At 42.1% G+C, this 17,416-nt stretch overlaps 1 protein-coding gene across 4 annotated transcripts in view; it reads right to left on the bottom strand.

Moving 5' to 3' along the window:
* The window catches only part of LOC120719346 (glutamate receptor ionotropic, kainate 2), a 330,887-nt gene that overhangs the window by 184,995 nt on the left and 128,476 nt on the right, over window positions 1-17,416 (bottom strand). For all 4 annotated transcript variants that reach the window (XM_040008464.1, XM_040008466.1, XM_040008467.1 and 1 more), the window contains exons 6-7: window positions 10,458-10,511; window positions 7,490-7,663 (exon numbers count right to left, since the gene is read on the bottom strand). In XM_040008464.1, the coding sequence (XP_039864398.1) occupies window positions 7,490-7,663; window positions 10,458-10,511 (228 nt within the window). The remainder of the gene's footprint in view (window positions 1-7,489; window positions 7,664-10,457; window positions 10,512-17,416) is intronic.

Here is a 17,416-nt window from a genome sequence, read left to right as displayed (position 1 = left end):
ATTATATGAACATGTCTGATGTCTGGATCTGACTTTAAATAATATCTGTCAAAAAGAAAACGGCTTTCCATCACAGCCTCATTTAAATGTACCCATATCTGTAGCATATTTATGGTAATATGACAATAAAAGAGATTCAGCAGCAATGATGTGACTCTGAATACAAAGCAGCAGCAACAAACAAAGAGATGACCTTGATGGCTCAAAGGTCATCCTGTTTGCACAGATGACAAGCCTAACTTCTGATAAAGAAATAAATGCAGTAATTACAGACATGCCCAAGTATTTTTTGAACCACTTTGAAAATTGCAGGCCACACAGTGAATCAGACAGCAGCTAAGGCAATTAACACGGAGAGACACTATGGTAATGAGGCGATGGTGCTTGTAAGGTCACTCACGTTGTGCATGTTAAGCCACAACTCAGGGCAGCGTTTCTTTGCCACCTGATTAATTGAAGGTGACATAAAGGTAAGAGGTGCAGAGTTAATTTATCTGATTTGTCCTACACTGACAGTTGCAAAATAATACAATCTTTATGAGTTTATTTAATCATCTTCCTGATCTGAGGCATCGTGTCAATCTTTTCAAGAAAATGCCACAAACCTTGTTCTTGTTCGATGGACTGAAAACATTCATGGTCTGGAGGGAATTATCAGTCTTGGTAGAGTTATGCAGTCTTGGACTGTACTTGTCAGCTATGTCTTCGTCCTGTAAATGCATCTTCCATGGATGCAAGAATGTTCAGCTTGAGCTTCTCATTTAAATGTCCTCAGAATTATGAAAGAACGAATAGTCATAATGACTCAGTCAATGCTCAGCTGTGCACAGAGGTGAAACTCATCACAATGAAATGGAATCAGGCCTCATTTTACAGCTATAAATAAAATTAGACATTCATTTGCATGTTATTGAGAGAATAAGTGTTTGATCTCCTCTGACCCAACCAGAATTCTGGCTCCCACAGATTGGCTGTGTGCCCATGTGGCACACAGATTACAGTCAATCAATCAATTACAGATATTCCTGATCTCACTTCATTAAGTGTATAAACCACACCTGTCCACATAATCATCATGGGCAAGACCACAGAGCTGTTAAAAGATGTCAGGGACAAGACCTGCAGAATACTAGAATAGCTAACAAGACCGATGCCAAGAACGTTGGTGAGAAGCTGACGTAGCTGACGTGATTATTTGGAAATGGGAGAAACATAAAATGACCATCGATTGCTCTGGTCTGAACCTCTTGTCTCATGGGGTGTAATGTATTAAATAATGTATAATGAGACAGTATAACCTCCTGGCACATTTTGAAGACCAGAAGAAGATGAAATTTAATTTGACTGAACTTCATGGAAATGCTGTGCCTCTTACAAACATCACCACATATTGTAATGGCACAGGTTTGGCTTTTCTTAAAGGGATTTTAAATCAAACACGATGTGACTGAAGTGCACATTTTCAGCATTAATTCAATTCGACATGTTAAACAAAAACTTTGCATTAAGTATTTAGGGATTATTGGCACTTTTATAAAAAATATATTACACATATACATGGTAGAAAATGAAATTACTGTTTTTATTAACTGAATGAATGAGTCTAGAACTCGTGGGAATTTCCTGTATTTCCTTCCTGATGCGCTGTCACTGCCTGAATCTTTTTTTTTGTTTGTTTGCTAGTTTTAGGGGCATCTCTTTGCTAAACTCTGTTAATCTTATAAGAGTCAAATTAAGGAGTCAAATGGTAATATATAATACAATTTGATTTATATAGCATGTTTAAAACCGAGGGTACACCAAAGTGCTTCGCAGTAAGGAATAAACAGGAAATGATTACACTGAACAGTAAGTCATTAAAACAAGGTAAACAAAGGCATTAATAAGTAGAGATAGGGAGAACTGAGAAATGAGTAGCGATACAGCAGTTAGTGAGCGGTGAAAATTCACAAGTAGGAAAAGCCGGGTTAAATAGGTAAGTTTTCAAGCGTGCTTTAACCCTCTCAAGGCAGGCGTTGCCGATTTGCAACAGTTAAAAACTAACAACCTGATTACCACAGATACATATTTTATGAGTTTTTTTTACTCAGAAGTACCACTGCAGGACTTGGTTGTGCATTAGCAACAAAAAGTTTAATTTGAGCCTGAGAGGGTTAAAGGATTGAATGGAGTCAGAGGCACGAATGGTAGCAGGAAGGTTTGATGCTACAGAGGCAAAGGCACGACCACCCCTAGTCTTCAGACGGTGCCTGGGCTGGGCCAGAAGAAACTGACCAAATGATCGTAAAGAACAGCTGGGAGTATAGAGACTGAGGAGGTCGGTGAGATAGTCAGGCACAAGGTTGTTTAGGCATTTGAACGTAAGCAGCAGAACTTCAATACGAAGTTTAGGAGTAAGCCGATGTAAATCAGGGAGCACTGCAGTAATGGAGCCAAACTTTCTAGTTCCGGTTAGGAGACGAGCCGCAGCATTCTGAACGAGCTGTAATCGTTGGAGGTGAGCGAGGTGGAGTCCAGAGTAGAGTGAGTTACAATAATCTAATCTGGAGCTCACAAAGGCATGGATATGTTTATGGATAAGTTTATAGTAACATGTAGTGCTTTTACTCTTAAATAAGGTTCATGTAACATTAGGCTGATGTGTCCCTCACAAAATAGTGGAAATGCTTATTTTTTCTAGGTACTTGTGTGGTGATATACATGTAAGTAGTACATTAATACTGTGGAGTGGAAGAGGAGGTCTGTGGATCACACAGTTTTTGATCGGTGCTAAATTGAGTGGAATAAAGTGGATAAATGAGAGCAATTTATTTGATCTGTAACATTCTCTTTTTTGCTTAAAGTAAACATCCTAAACCAATGCAGGAGACTCAGATTTGGTCCTCTGCATCATTCTGAAAGCGGAACACAATCCTGTTAGTAGCAGCAGCAACAACACCACCAAAACCTTCTGCTTTTCCTTCAAATCTTGATTGTGTAATTAAAAATCCGCTCTGGTGTTGTACAGACGCAAAGTTGAAAACATTTATGAACTTAACCGTTGATGTCGTAATGCCATGAGTTCCTTTTGATAAAATATTCTGAGCTGTCAGTAAAGATCCAAACATAAAACTGTACACAGCAACATCAGAGTTTTCTCTACCACTCCATACTGCAGAGCATGAACTGTGTCCAGAACTCCATATGAACATCTGGATTTAATTGTAATGCTTTGTTTAGAACATCAAGAAAACGTGTTACAGTATTTTGTTTCAAGTTGTCATTTTGATATGCAACATGGAACCTTAAACACGACACACGGATGAAGCTGTGGAACCTCCCGTCATGTCGATATGCTTTAGCTGCTAACTGATTGCCATTTGTCTAATTAATCAATCCCCAGCTAACATCAGCTATTAATTCACTGATGAGCAGGGTCACAGCACACTCCTCACACACATAAATCTTTGCCTGTTACTGATCCAAAAATAACTGCACAGCTTGATTTGTCTGATTAATCTCTGTGGTGCACTACAAAGTGAAAAGACCTTATTATTTAGCTTGTTTTTTTTTATCCATGGATTCGAGATATCAGCACGACTGTAGGACTTGCTGCTTCTGCTGGAAGCTAGTAGCAATAAAAACACCCTAAGCTTTAAGTGTTCAGTGAAAATGTCCAGTTATTACACACACAGTCCATTTTAGGTCTCAAGTGGGAAACTATTGATTGAACCACAAATCTAACAAAACAGCTTAAACTGAGTAACACCCACTTTCCAATATCAATCCAGAAACATGACTCAGCAAGATGTTGCTCTTAGAAAAAAAAAAACAATCTGCTATTCTCCTGAGGCAATCTAATGTTTTCAATCAGCAGCCAACATCAGCTGCTGCTGGTGCGGCTGCCAGTGCTGCCAGTGCGTTCCAACTGGCATCAGACCAAATGGCTACATTTGGCCTAACATATAACACCTCAACAGTCATTGTGGAAATATAACACAAGGACTTTCACTCCTAACTTCCCTTCACCCACTTTCTATCTTTATTTTTCTTTTTTCATTCCTCCCACCATCTCATTTCTCTGTCCTGCTCCATTACTTTATTTCCCTTCCCATTCCTTGTCTCTGCTGGTTTGACACTTTTTGGCCGAGTTCCCAGTAAACAGTATGGAGGAACAGCTATTACACACAGTGTGCTCTGATCAGAGACGTTTCAGATCACAGCGACAGAGATGCTTCTCATCACGCCTGGATGGAACTCGGGTCACAAAGGTCGACCGCCTGACTCCAGCAAGCTGCCTCGGACATTATGGTAAGAGAAACCAGCGAATATACATCCTAAGAAGTCTGCCTCTCCGTGAATCACTACCTTATGGTGGAGGGGTTTGTGTGTCCTAGGGATCCCAGGGGCTATGTTGTCTGGGGGCTATGTTGTCTGGGGGCCCTGGTTGGGTCTCCCATGGCAAATTGGTCCTGGGTGAGGGACCAGACAAAGCGCGATTCAGAAGACCCTTATGAGGAAAACATCGAGGGAACAGTTTACCCTGCCCTGGAGCCAGGGCCGGGGAGGGTGCCCGAGGGCGAGCATCCGGTGGCCGGGCCTTAGTCCATGGGGCAGCCCGAAAAGGGGACATAGGCCCATCCTCCCGCAGGCCCACCACTGGCAGGAGGCGCCATAGGGGTCGGGTGCATTGTGTGCCAGGCGGCGCCCAGGAGCGGAGGCCCTGGAGGACTGATCCTCGGCTACCAAGACTGGCAATAGGGACATGGAATGTCACCTCTCTGGTGGGGAAGGAGCCTGAGTGCATGAGGTTGAAAGGTACCGGCTAGATATAGTCGGGCTCACCTCTACGCATGGCTTGGGCTCTGGAACCAGTCTCCTGGAGAGGGGCTGGACTCTGTCTCAGTCTGGAGTTGCCCCTGGTGAGAGGCAACGGGCGGGGTGGGTATTCTAATATCCCCTCGGCTTGCTGTTGGTACGTTGGGGTTCTTCCCGGTGGATGAGAGGGTTTGTTCCCTGCGCCTTAGGGTCGGGGAATGGGTCCTGACTGTCATCTGTGCTTATGCGCCGAGTGGCAGTTCAGAGTACCCAGCCTTCTTAGAGTCCCTGGGTGGGGTGCTGGAAGGTGCTCCACCTGGAGACTCTATTGTCCTACTGGACAATAGAGTCTCCAATGCTCATGTAGGTAACAACATCGAGACCTGGAGGGGCGTGATTGGAAGGAGCGGCCTCCCTGATCTGAACCCGAGCGGTGTTTTGTTATTGGACTTCTGTGAAAATCACAGTTTGGCCATAACGAACACCTTGTTCGAACATAAGAGTGTCCATAAGTGCACGTGGCACCAGGACCCTCTAGGCCACAGGTCGGGCTGAGCTGTTAACCGATCACCACCTGGTGGTGAGTTGGATCAGGTGGCGGGGGAGGACACTGGACAGACCCGGTGCACCTAAACGTGTAGTGAGGGTGTGCTGGGAACGCCTGGCAGAGGCCCCAATCCGCGAGATCTTCAACACACACGTCCGGCAGAGCTTGAACAGCATTCCGAGGGAGACTGGGGACATTGAGTCCGAATGGACCATGTTCAGCATCTCCATTGCCGAAGCTGCTGCATTGAGCTGCGGTCGCAAGGTGGTTGGTGCCTGTTGTGGTGGTAATCCCCAAACCAAATGGTGGACACCACAGGTAAAGGGAGCCACCAGGCTGAAGAAGGAGTCCTATCAGTCTTGGTTAGCCTGTGGGACTTCGAAGGCAGCTGACAGGTACCGACAGGCCAAGCGGAATGCGGCTCAGGCAGTGGCTGAAGCAAAAACTCTAGTGTGGGAGGAGTTCGGAGAGGCCATGGAAAAAGACTTTCGGACTGCCTCAAAGAGATTCTGGCAAACCGTCTGGCGTCTCAGTCGGGGAAAGCATTGCTCTACCTGCACTGTGTATAGTGCTGGCGGAGCGCTGCTGACTTCAACTGAGAATATTCTCGGGCGGTGGAAGGAATACTTCGAGGCCCTCCTTAATCCCACTGACACGTCTTCCGAGGAGGAAGCAGAGTCTGGGGATGAGGGACATGACCCGCCAATTTCCAGGGGTGAGGTCACTGAGGCAGTTAAACAACTCCTTGGTGGCAGAGACCCTGGTGTGGATGAGGTCCGCCCCGAGTTCCTGAAGGCTCTGGACGTTGTAGGGCTGTCCTGGTTGACACGTCTCTACATTGTTGCGTGGAGATCAGGGGCAGTACCCCTTGACTGGTAGACCGGGGTGGTGGTCCCCATCTTTAAGAAGTGGGACCGGAGGGTGTGTTCCAACTACAGGGGGATCACACTCCTCAGCCTCCCTGGGAAAGTCTATGCCAGGTTGCTGGAAAGGAGAGTTCGTCCGCTAGTCGAACCTCAGATACAGGAGGAACAATGCGGTTTTTGTCCTGGTCGTGGAACACTGGACCAGCTCTTTATCCTCTCAAGGATACTTGAGGGTGCATGGGAGTTTGCCCAACCAGTCTACATGTGTTTTGTGGACTTGGAGAGGGCATTCGACCATGTCCCTCGGGGTGTCCTTTGGGAGGTGCTCGGGGAGTATGTGGTGTCTGGCCCATTGCTACGGGCCATTCGATCCCTATACAACCGTTACAAGAGCTAGGTTCGCATTGCCGGCAATAAGTCGGATTCGTTCCCGGTGGGTGATGGGCTCTGCCAGGGCTGCCCTTTGCGGATGCTACACCGGTCCGTCGTGGTGAAGAGAGAGCTGAGTGTAAAAGCGAAGCTCTCAATTTACCGGTCGATCTACGCCCCTACCCTCACCTATGTCCACGAGCTGTGGGTAGTGACCGAAAGAACGAGATCGCGGATATAAGCAGCGGAAATGAGCTTCCTCTGAAGGGTGGCTGGCCTCTCCCTTAGAGATAGGGTGAGAAGTTCAGCCATCCAGGAGGGGCTCAGAGTAGAGCCGCTGCTCCTCCACATCGAAAGGAGCCAGCTGAGGTGGTTCAGGCATCTGACAAGGATACCTCCTGGGCGCCTCCTGGGTGAGATGTTCCGGGCATGTTCCACCAGGAGGAGGCCCCAGGGCAGTCCCAGGACACACTGGAGAGATTATATCTCTCGGCTGGCCTGGGAACGCCTTGGTGTTCCCCCGGATAAGCTGGAGGAGGTGGCTGGGGAGAGGAAGGTCTGGGCCTCTCTGGGAATCGTGAGTAAAACTTCAAGCTTGCATAGAAGGAAGCATCATATCATCACACTGAAGGTTAGAGCGCTGACAAAACTGAAGAAGCAATCAACAGCAAAAATTAATGTAGCTCTGTCTCAGTCTGATAGAAGTCTACAGCCTGTGGCATCACATTTAATTACAGATTGTATTAACAAAGAAATCCCCTACTTTCATCATTCATTTCCTTCCTCACCATGACAACAGTTTCTGAGAAAGATCAATAAATAACTGACCATGGGTCCACATCTGCATGTCAGTGAACAAAACTCTGGCAAAGTGCTTCATCGTACATTCATGAACTTTGTCCAAACTCACAGTCATGAAGCCGTCCAGTAATCCGGAGTCAGGTTTCGGTGGAGCCTGCAGTCGCTCCATGGACCACTTCTCGATGATAGAAGCCACCTGGCTGTTCTCGGTGTTGAGTATCCTGAAACCCGTCATGTTTACACCACTGTACCGGTAAGGTTCCACGTCCAGTGCAAACAGATCCTGGAAAGAATAGATACAATGTTAAACTATATGTAGCATTTTATCCCCACTTATCCCTGCTATAAGTTGAAAAGCAAGGTGTACCCTGGACAGGTTCGTCAGTCTATTATAGGTTTAATTCAACAAACCCAACTCACCTGTCAACTTGTCCATCACTACTGCAAACAAGGAAGGGGTCAGAGGTGATCCTCACTGTAATCCCACCTCAACTTTGAACCCATATGCCACTCCTACCCCACACTCCACCTCAATACTGCTGTCCTTATACATGTCCTGCACCACCTAACAGACTTTTATTCTACGCCTGACTTCCACACAGAAAAATTTTAGGATACCATAGTTCCTCTCTTAGTACTATATACAAAGGCACTGATAATTTAGAATAAACACCCTTAAATCAAATATTGCATTTGCAGTACGTTTTCTTTGCAGGGAATTCACAAAAAAAAAGTAAAGTAGAGAAAAAGAATAAGAGTGACAGCGTTTTGATCCCAGACAGCACTAACAGCCTTTCCAGGAGGAGAGTGAGACGGAGCATTTACACTTTGATCTGAGTCAAATCTTTGACCTTGACATGTACACACAGGCATTTGTGGATCTTGCATTTTGTTATGTAGATACTGAGAGGAAGTTTATTCTGAGATAACCAAAGGCAAGGTTAGGACACATATGATCTCTAATGTGACAGATTTTAACGAGCTGTCAAGAAGGACTGCTATTGTGAAGACAACAACAATTTAATTTCAGTTCAATTCAGTTTTATTTATACAGCGCCAAATCACAACAACAGTCGCCTCAAGGTGCTTTATATTGTAAGGCAGACCCTACAATAATACATACAGAGAAAAACCCAATAATCATATGACCCCCTATGAGCAAGCACTTTGGCAACAGTGGGAAGGAAAAACTCTCTTTTAACAGGAAGAAACCTCCGGCAGAACCAGGCTCAGGGAGGGGCGGGGCCATCTGCTGCGACCGGTTGGGGCGAGAGCAATGGGTCATTTGAACTAATTCTGAAATTATTTCACCAGTTGGCAGCAGAAACAGAGTCATTATTGTGAAAGTTACAATGAAAAGAATATAATGATAAATTTAAAAATTACATTAACAAAATGTCATCTGTTGTTGTTATTTGTCATTCGTCAGCACTGCATGTTCACTAGCAGTTTGCCAAATACTAGTGTCATTGTGTACATGGCAAAAATTGTTTTATAGAAAGCTTTTTAAAGTATATTTACTTTGAATGAAAGAAATTTTATTTTTGAAAGTTAGCTTTTTCCCTATGTGTACCAAAAGCAGCGATACTGTTCCAAATGTCTGAAATGATTGAGCTGAAGGTTTGAAATGCTTTGTATGTATTATTGTAGGGTCTACCTTACAATATAAAGTGCCTTGAGGGGACTGTCGTTGTGATTTGGCGCTGTATAAATAAAATTGAAATTTAAAAATTAAAGTTGTTTGGCTCAAAGTATGTGAGGAGATAGTTAAAGAAAAGCACCTGCCTCTTTCCTGATGCGTGCCCAAATGAAGTTTGGATGCCTTGGATCACCAGATGAAAAATCATGTCATCATCTCAGTCTCATCTTTTATTAATCTGCCACATCATTTAATTAAATATCCAGACTGTGAAAGAAAAATCATCGAATAAAGCACTGATGAATAGAATTACAACAGTGCATTTTATTTAATAATTTCTTCAGTTTTGATATCTCCAAACAAATGTGTCTGTGTAGGTTCTCCATCATTCAGCTCATGGTAATCTAAGGAGCTTGAAAAGAAAAGCGACTGGACTTCTTCAAGTTTCTTGAAGATGATTCATCTCTTATCTAAGAAGCTTCTTCAGTTCTAAAACCAAACGGTGGAGAGTTTCAGATAATTAAACCCTAGTGGGCGTTGTTCCTTAAGAGGCTTGTTGACACACTACTGATCGTGTGACTCATCACATGAGGCAAGGTGTGAGAAAGGGTGTGGGTCATTATAAGCAGAGGTTTCAACTGAAGACATTGTGAGACAATGCTTCACCCTAACATGTGACCTATGGAGATGACCTGACCCAGGATGTGAGTGGGTGTTAAGGCCTCTGGGAAGGATCTCAAAACTGGATTATAGATGGCAGACAGTTGGTGTCATAAGCCACGCCCTCTGTTCAAAGATGGTCTCTCACAGTGGACACAGATGCTTCTTTCACTCCTCTTTCAAACCATCTGTCCTCTCTGTTCAAAATCTGAACACTGACATCCTCAAAGAGTGACCTTTGACCTTTAGGTGCAGATGTACAGCTGGGTCTTGTAGTCACAAGACTACACAAGACTGCAAGACTCAGTCACAAGGCGACATACTTTGTATGTTACATACATACCATAGCTCAGGGTGGAATTAGTAGCACTTTTTACACAATAAGACTAAAATATTAATCAAGAAAAAGATGAAAAAGAAGAAAAATGAACAAACAATAACCAAAAGAGGAAGCAGAAAAAAGGAGGAAAAATATGATGGAATGAAGAAACATTTGGAAGAATATTCATATTAAAAGATATCATCAGCTGATAAAGGAAGGATAAACCAAGAGAAAATAAGATCAGTTCTTTGTTCTAATGTTACAAAGTAGTGCGATATTATTTTCTTTGGCTCTGGAAAATGAATCACCCACTGAAAGAAAAATAAAGGAAATGAAGATTGAGAAGCTGCACCATCTAATGTTTTGACCATGCAACAAATCTTTCCGGCGATATGGAACTGTGAGTTTGATCTGATGAAGAAATGACTGTGCAGGACAGTCTCTGACTCTACTTACCAGTGTGGTAAATATATAGTGATAGTACTCTGTCATCATCCCCATGGCAAGAGCCTAAGAAAGACAGTGACAGAAGGGGGCACATTGGGAGAGATTTATAAATAAATCAGGAAGCAGATAAAATGTTTTGTCATATTCTGCACACACACACACACACACACACACACACACACACACACACACACACACACACACACACACACACACACTGTTTTATAAGGCTACATCGCTGTGTTACCATGTAATGTGAGAAGGCATATATTGTGCTACACTGCTTTAGCCCAGCAAAAACACAACCATGTGAGGCAGGACACAGCGCCCAGGGTGATCATACATTTAGAATACTGCTAAAGTACAATATGCATAATTCTGTGGAACATCTGGAACATTAGCATCACCAAACTAACATTCACAAGTAGTATTATGCACTGCAGAGTGGAGCTATTGTAAAAGAGCTGCTTTTGTTTATTTTTATTTAAAAAAATCAAAAACATATTTTTCCAGTGTTAAACTGTTTTCAGTGCGTGAAAGTGTAAACATGGTATGTAAAACGATTTAACATTTCTCAATAACAGAGCAGTCTGCAGAGTACTAATCCCTGAATATGCAAAGGTTTGTGTTACTGCATTATGTCATCACAAAGACGGATATGTTCCTGTAACATTAAATACATCTTCTAAAAGCAAAACCAAATGTGCTCATTGTGCTTGTAGCACACAAGACTCTGAGTCTGAATGTGGCACATTTTCATGTAACACTTTTCTTCTAGTGGAAAAATAACCTGACTTCTTACTGTCATACTGTTGAGGAAAAGAAGTTCAAAGTTGTTCTGTGAGATTGTTTTATGATCTATTAGATGAATAATTACTATAACGCCTTGCCTCAGTTGTTCTCTTCTGCTCCCAGCATCAACAGTGAGCAACGGCCCTAGCTAATAGTAGCCTAGAAATAGAGTCAGCTAATCACTGATGTTAACAAACAGCAGACATTAAAGTAGCATATAAGGATCGGCGCATGTACCAAACTCTATATAAGGACACCAAAGCGCTGATCTGGCTTCAAATTTTTCATTTACCAGCGAGAATCTGACTGTGTAAGCAAGCAAAAACCAGTCAGCTGCTAAACTGGACATCAAGCCCTTTGTCTGTGTTAGCATCACCAAAGAAAAAGCTGCACTGAACTAATAAAGGCTTTCTAGCCAAACAGATATTTGGGGGTCAGCTCAGCACAGCATTTAATCTACATTTGTATGTACAGTCATGGCCAAATGTTTGGAGAATGACACAAATTTTGGTTTTCACAAGTTTGTTTTTATGATAACAATTTGCAGAAGGTTGAGAAGAGTGATCAGATGAAATGCAAAGTCCTTGATGCCATGAAAATAAACTTAATCCGAACAAACTCATCACCACTGCACTTCATCGCTGCGATAGAAAGACCTGCTGAGATCTTTACAATAATCTTCTCATTAACTCAGGTGAGAATGTTGATGAGCACAAGGCTGGAGATCATGATGTCATGCTGACTGGATGTGTTAAAAGGAGGGTGATGCTTGAAATCATTGTTCTTCATGTTAACCATGGTTAGCTGCAAAGAAACACGTGCAGCCATCATTGCGTTGCATAAAAACGGCTTCACAGGCAAGGATGTTGTCGCTACTGAGATTGCGCCTAAATCAACCATTTATTGGATCATCAAGAACTTCAAGGAAAGAGGTTCAGTTGTTGTGAAAATGGCTTCAGGGCACAAAAGAAACTCCAGCAAGCACCAGGGCCGTCTCCTAAAGATGATTCAGCTGCAGGATTGGAGTGCCGCCAGTGCAGAGCTTGCTAGGAATGGCAGCAGGTGTGAGTGCATCTGCACGTACAGTGAGGTGAAGACTTTTGGAAGGTGGCCTGCTGAGGTAAAGTCATTTTCTCTGATGAAGCCCCTTTCCAATTGTTTGGGGCATCTAGAAAAAAGATTGTCTGGAGAAGAAAAGGTGAGTGCTACCGTCGGTCCTGTCTCACCCAACAGTAAAGCATCCTAAGACCATTCATCTGTGGGGCTGCCTCTCATCCAAGGGAGTGGGCTCACTCACAATTTTGCCAAAAAACACAGCCATGAATAAAACATCCTCCCACAGGAACGTCTTCCAACCATCCAAGAACAGTCTGGTGAGGAACGATGCCTTTTCCAGCCTGATGGAGCACCGCCCCATAAGGCCACAGTGATGACTTAGTGGCTCGGAGAAGAAAACACTGAAATTTTGGGTCCATGGCCAGAAAACTCTCCACACCTTAATCCAATTGACAAATTGTGATGAATCCCAAAGAGGTAAACAAACATAACATACAAAAACCCACTAATTTTCACAAACACCAAGCATTATTATAAAAGAATGGGTCGCCATCAGTCAGGCCCAGAAGTTGATTGACAGCATGCCAGGGCGAATTGCAGAGGTTATGAAAAAGAAGGGCCAACACTGGTCAAATATTGACTCTTTGCAAAAATGTTATGTAATTGACAATAAAAGCATTTGAAACGTATGAAGTGCTTGTAATTAATAATTATAATACATCACAGAAACAACTCACACAAAGATCTGAAAACACTGAAGCAGCAAACTTTGTGAAAACTAATATTTGTGTCACTCTCAGAACTTTTGGCCACAACTGTATGTATTTATTTACTTACATGATATGTTAGCTGAACATTTCAAAGGTCAAGTTGCTTTATTAGCTAAATTTATCAGCTATTCATTACCAGGTTCAGGCTTGAAAACACTACATCTAACTGAAAATGCCTTTCGTTTAGCTCACTGAATGCATAAAGCCAAATGTTGACACATTTTTCCATTAGTAAGTTGTGTTTTGAAAAGAAGTAATATATTTGTAATTGCTAGTTGTATTCAAAGGCTTAGACAAAGACAAAGAGCATAAAACCTGGATATCCGAAACAGAGCTTCTACTAATTCATGGTGAAAAGAGTCAGTATGAGAACAACCCTTGAAGAAATGCATCTCCAACTGATCATGCATAGACCCATAACATGTTGGACAGATGTTACATCCCATCTGGCCAAGCACCCCTGAAAGTGTGAGAAGGCGTGGTAACGTGCAGAACATAACTCCCACAAAGAGAGGACAAGACGCTTAATGTTCTTTAAATAATGTCACGGCTTTGTAGACAAAGCAGGGAGACATATTTGTATATGAGCAGCAGACTCCCACATTATGATCTTGTTAATAGTTTTACATCTTCACTGCATACAAAAGAATTACTCATGACAGATATATCATTACATCTATGTCTGTACAGGCTGTGAGTCATGGTAGTGTAAGGAGCGTGGAATGAAAGTGACTGGACTGTTTCAGTTTCTTGAAGCTGTCGTCGAAGAAGCTTCTTCAGTTCTAAAACCAAATGGTGGAGAGTCCCAGGTATTTAAATCCTATGGGGATTGTCCCTTAACCTCCTAAGACCCGAACTCTTCCACAGCAGCATTTTTAATTTCTCTTTGATATTTGGGCTGATTGGGACCCGATGAATGTAAAAACAAAGAATTACCAGATTTTTCTTTTTACCTTATTTTTGTTTTTAAGAAAAATGAGAGCCACATATGAGGATATTTGTTTAAAATGTTGATAGAACAGTAGCAGTATAATGTCCCCGTACGTGGATATCAGTCCCATGTAGAACATAATTGAGTATTTTGGTCTAAATAACCCAAAATGTGATGTCCACACATGTGGACGCCTGGTCCTAGGAGGTTAAGAGGGTCGTTGACCCACTTTTGAGAATTTGTCTCATCACATAAGCCAAGTTGTGACAAAGGTGTGGGTCATTCTCAGCAGAGGTCTGAGGTGAAACCACTGTGAGCCGTTACCTCATCCCATCATGTGACCTATTGAGATCATCTTGTGCAAAATGTGAGTGGGCATTAAGGGCCCAGAAAGGGATCTCAAAACCTAATTGTTGTTCCATTTGTCATTCTTTTTTCCCCCAAGTTGGTGTCAGACCTTCTTTTCTCTCCATATTCACTGATTTGATGAAGGCCCAGTTGGGATAACCACATGTTGTAAGGGCTTTCTTTGCAGCGTCTGCCTGGTGTTGTAGCATCCTGATTACTCCTAAATTATCTGTCCATGAAGCCAGATAACACACACCAATGAGTTAAACTGCAGGAATGTCTTAAAGACATAAAGACCTGGATGGCCGCTAACTTTCTGCCTCTAAATCCAGATCAAACTGAGGTTATTGTACTCGGCCCTGAAAATCTTAGAAATATGGTCTCTAACCAGATTCTTACTCTGGATGGCATTACCTTGGCCTCCAGTAACACTGTGAGGAACCTTGGAGTCATTTTTGACCAGGACATGTCCTTCAACGCACATATTAAACACATATGTAAGACTGCTTTCTTCCATTTGCGCAACATCTCTAAAGTTAGAAATATCCTGTCTCAGAGTGACGCTGAAAAACTAGTTCATACATTTATTACTTCCAGGCTGGACGACTGTAATTCATTATTATCAGGAAGTCCAAAAAACTCCCTGAAAAGCCTTCAGCTGATCCAAAATGCTGCTGCATATTTTGTTCATACTTCATTGGCTCCCTGATAAATCTAGATTCAAAATTTACATTTTTATATTCACCTATGAGGTTTTGAATAATCAGTCCCCACCTTATCTTAAAGACCTCATAGTACTGGATCACCACCACAGAGCACTTTCAGACTGTTGTGCTTCCTTGGGCTTTTAAAAGTAGAATGGGAGCAGAGCCTTCCCACATGGAAAAGATCTATAAATCTTATACAGTTTGTATCTGTCTTGTGTGAAACGCACACAAGAGTGAAAACAGATATAAGATCCCTTGAAAGAATATTATAAATGAAACTTGTATGTTTTGGATACTTCCTAAATCAATATATGAAAGTAATCAGAAACGAGTAAATCATATAAGCCTTATATGATTCACTATATGAAGCAAGCTAAGGCTGATGCAAGTCTTTTCCTATTTCTTTTCCACATGGGTTCAGCCTCCAGGTCCGCTTCTGTGGAACCAGAACATTTTAGGTCTGCTTTCAACATTGGGTCTAAAACCTCCCACAACGGACTGAGTGTTTCTTCTTCACTCAGATTTTTTCACTCACTCAAATTATTTGGTTTTTTTTTCTGTTTTCTTTCAAATATCATAGAGTCTTTACCTTACAGTATCAAGCACCCTGAGGCAACTATTGTTGTGATCTGGCACTAAATAAATAATAATTTATTTAATATATATAAAATTATATTATTTAGTTTTTTAAATATAACAAAATCTGGTCAGCGGGGAAAATTTGGTTTGCATCAACTCCATTTTCTATTTTATGCTGAAGTTAACATGAAAATCAGACTTCTGTCATGCTTATACTCAGTATGACTCAGCCTCCCCTCACCTGCCTGTAACAGCCATACATTCTACTAGGAAACAAAATTCAGCAGTGGTAATAACACCTTTACAAAGGTAATGTGTTTCCAAAAAATGAACCCCTACTCTGTATTATTCTGTTACGATCCGAACTAACTGTGTGGCTATTGGGTTTGGATCATCAGGAGCTGCTTGTATGTGTCTGTGCTGTGTGGTGATGACTGTATACTCCATTTGGGATTACCTACTCCGGTACATAAACAAACCACAGTCTACAGCTGTGCACAGAGGATGTATAAGGGGACAGGAAGGGATGATGCTGCTGCTAACAGGTGAGAAACCTTGAGAAACACTCCACAGCTCAGTCTGAAAACCAGCCCAGCCTCAGTGGAGACTCACATACTACAAAATCCTGGATGTGCCAGAAACATTCTTCTTTGGGGAAAAGAAAACAAACTAACAGAAAAACACATTCAATGAAATGAAAATAGCTGTTACACATCAGTATTAACATGATTATAAGAAGAGTCGCTGATATTTCTGGAGTACTTACATTACATTTATATTAACTTAGATTTAAATAACAGTCCAATCACATTTTTTCTCAATCAATTGAAAAACGCAAGAACAACCAAAAACTAACATAACTGGACATTTGTCAAAGCTGGGAAGGCTCCTAAAGAAAGCTCCAGGTGATCCAGGAGAGAAGGACAAACTCAGTGTCAGGGGTATCAGAAAGGTTGAGACACTCTGTCTGTAAACACCACGTCTCTCTGGTTTTTGAACCCAAAAACACAAACTGGAAGTATTTGGTTGCATAAGTATTTGACACCTTCATTGCTATGAGTACTTATAACTAATTGGTGAGTCACGTAATGAGAATATCAGACGCTCAAACCTTTCATTACTTGTCATTAGCAGTGATTCTTTCTGACATTATTAATGAAAGGCAACCTTGACCTTCCCCAGCAATCTAGCAGTATGACACTGATTAAAAACCCTGGGAGAGTGACAGAGAACAGGAATTGAATCGTGTCGGCCTCAATATTTTATAAATCTTTCAGGCAGGAGAATTATGAATGCTTGTTAAGTGAGTTACCACAGTCCTGCAGTTTAATTCAATTCTGTGTTATTTATATTAACAGCTGCTTTAAGATGCCGGCAGCACCAGTCTGTTTTTACACTGTAAAATCTAATATTCTGTTTAATTAAACATATTAAGTAGACTGAACTCAGTTTTTATCAATTTGTTATTAGAACTCAGTTTAAGTCAGTCACCAGTACTTTTTTTTCAAAGAGCTGATTAACTCAGGTTATTTGAGTTGACTTAAATTAACTAAGTAAGCTGGAAATTTTTGCTTCTCATTGCGGAAGGATAAAACGATATGGTTTGAAAATGCCACGTCACTACCTTCCTCCTCCCTCGCAGTGTTGCCAACTCCTCAGTAAGGAAAACCGCTAAATGATGTCATCGCCTACTTTGCATAATTGCTCATGCTAATGTAATTTCAACCTACGTTGTAGTAGAGAAACATAACATCATGTAAGGATGAGTAAAAAACGTTTATTTAG

Source organism: Simochromis diagramma, unplaced genomic scaffold (genome assembly GCF_900408965.1).
Source record: "Simochromis diagramma unplaced genomic scaffold, fSimDia1.1 OVJJ01000313.1, whole genome shotgun sequence".
In the NCBI taxonomy this organism is placed as follows: Eukaryota; Metazoa; Chordata; class Actinopteri; order Cichliformes; family Cichlidae; genus Simochromis; species Simochromis diagramma.
This window is presented reverse-complemented; position numbering and strand designations above follow the sequence as displayed.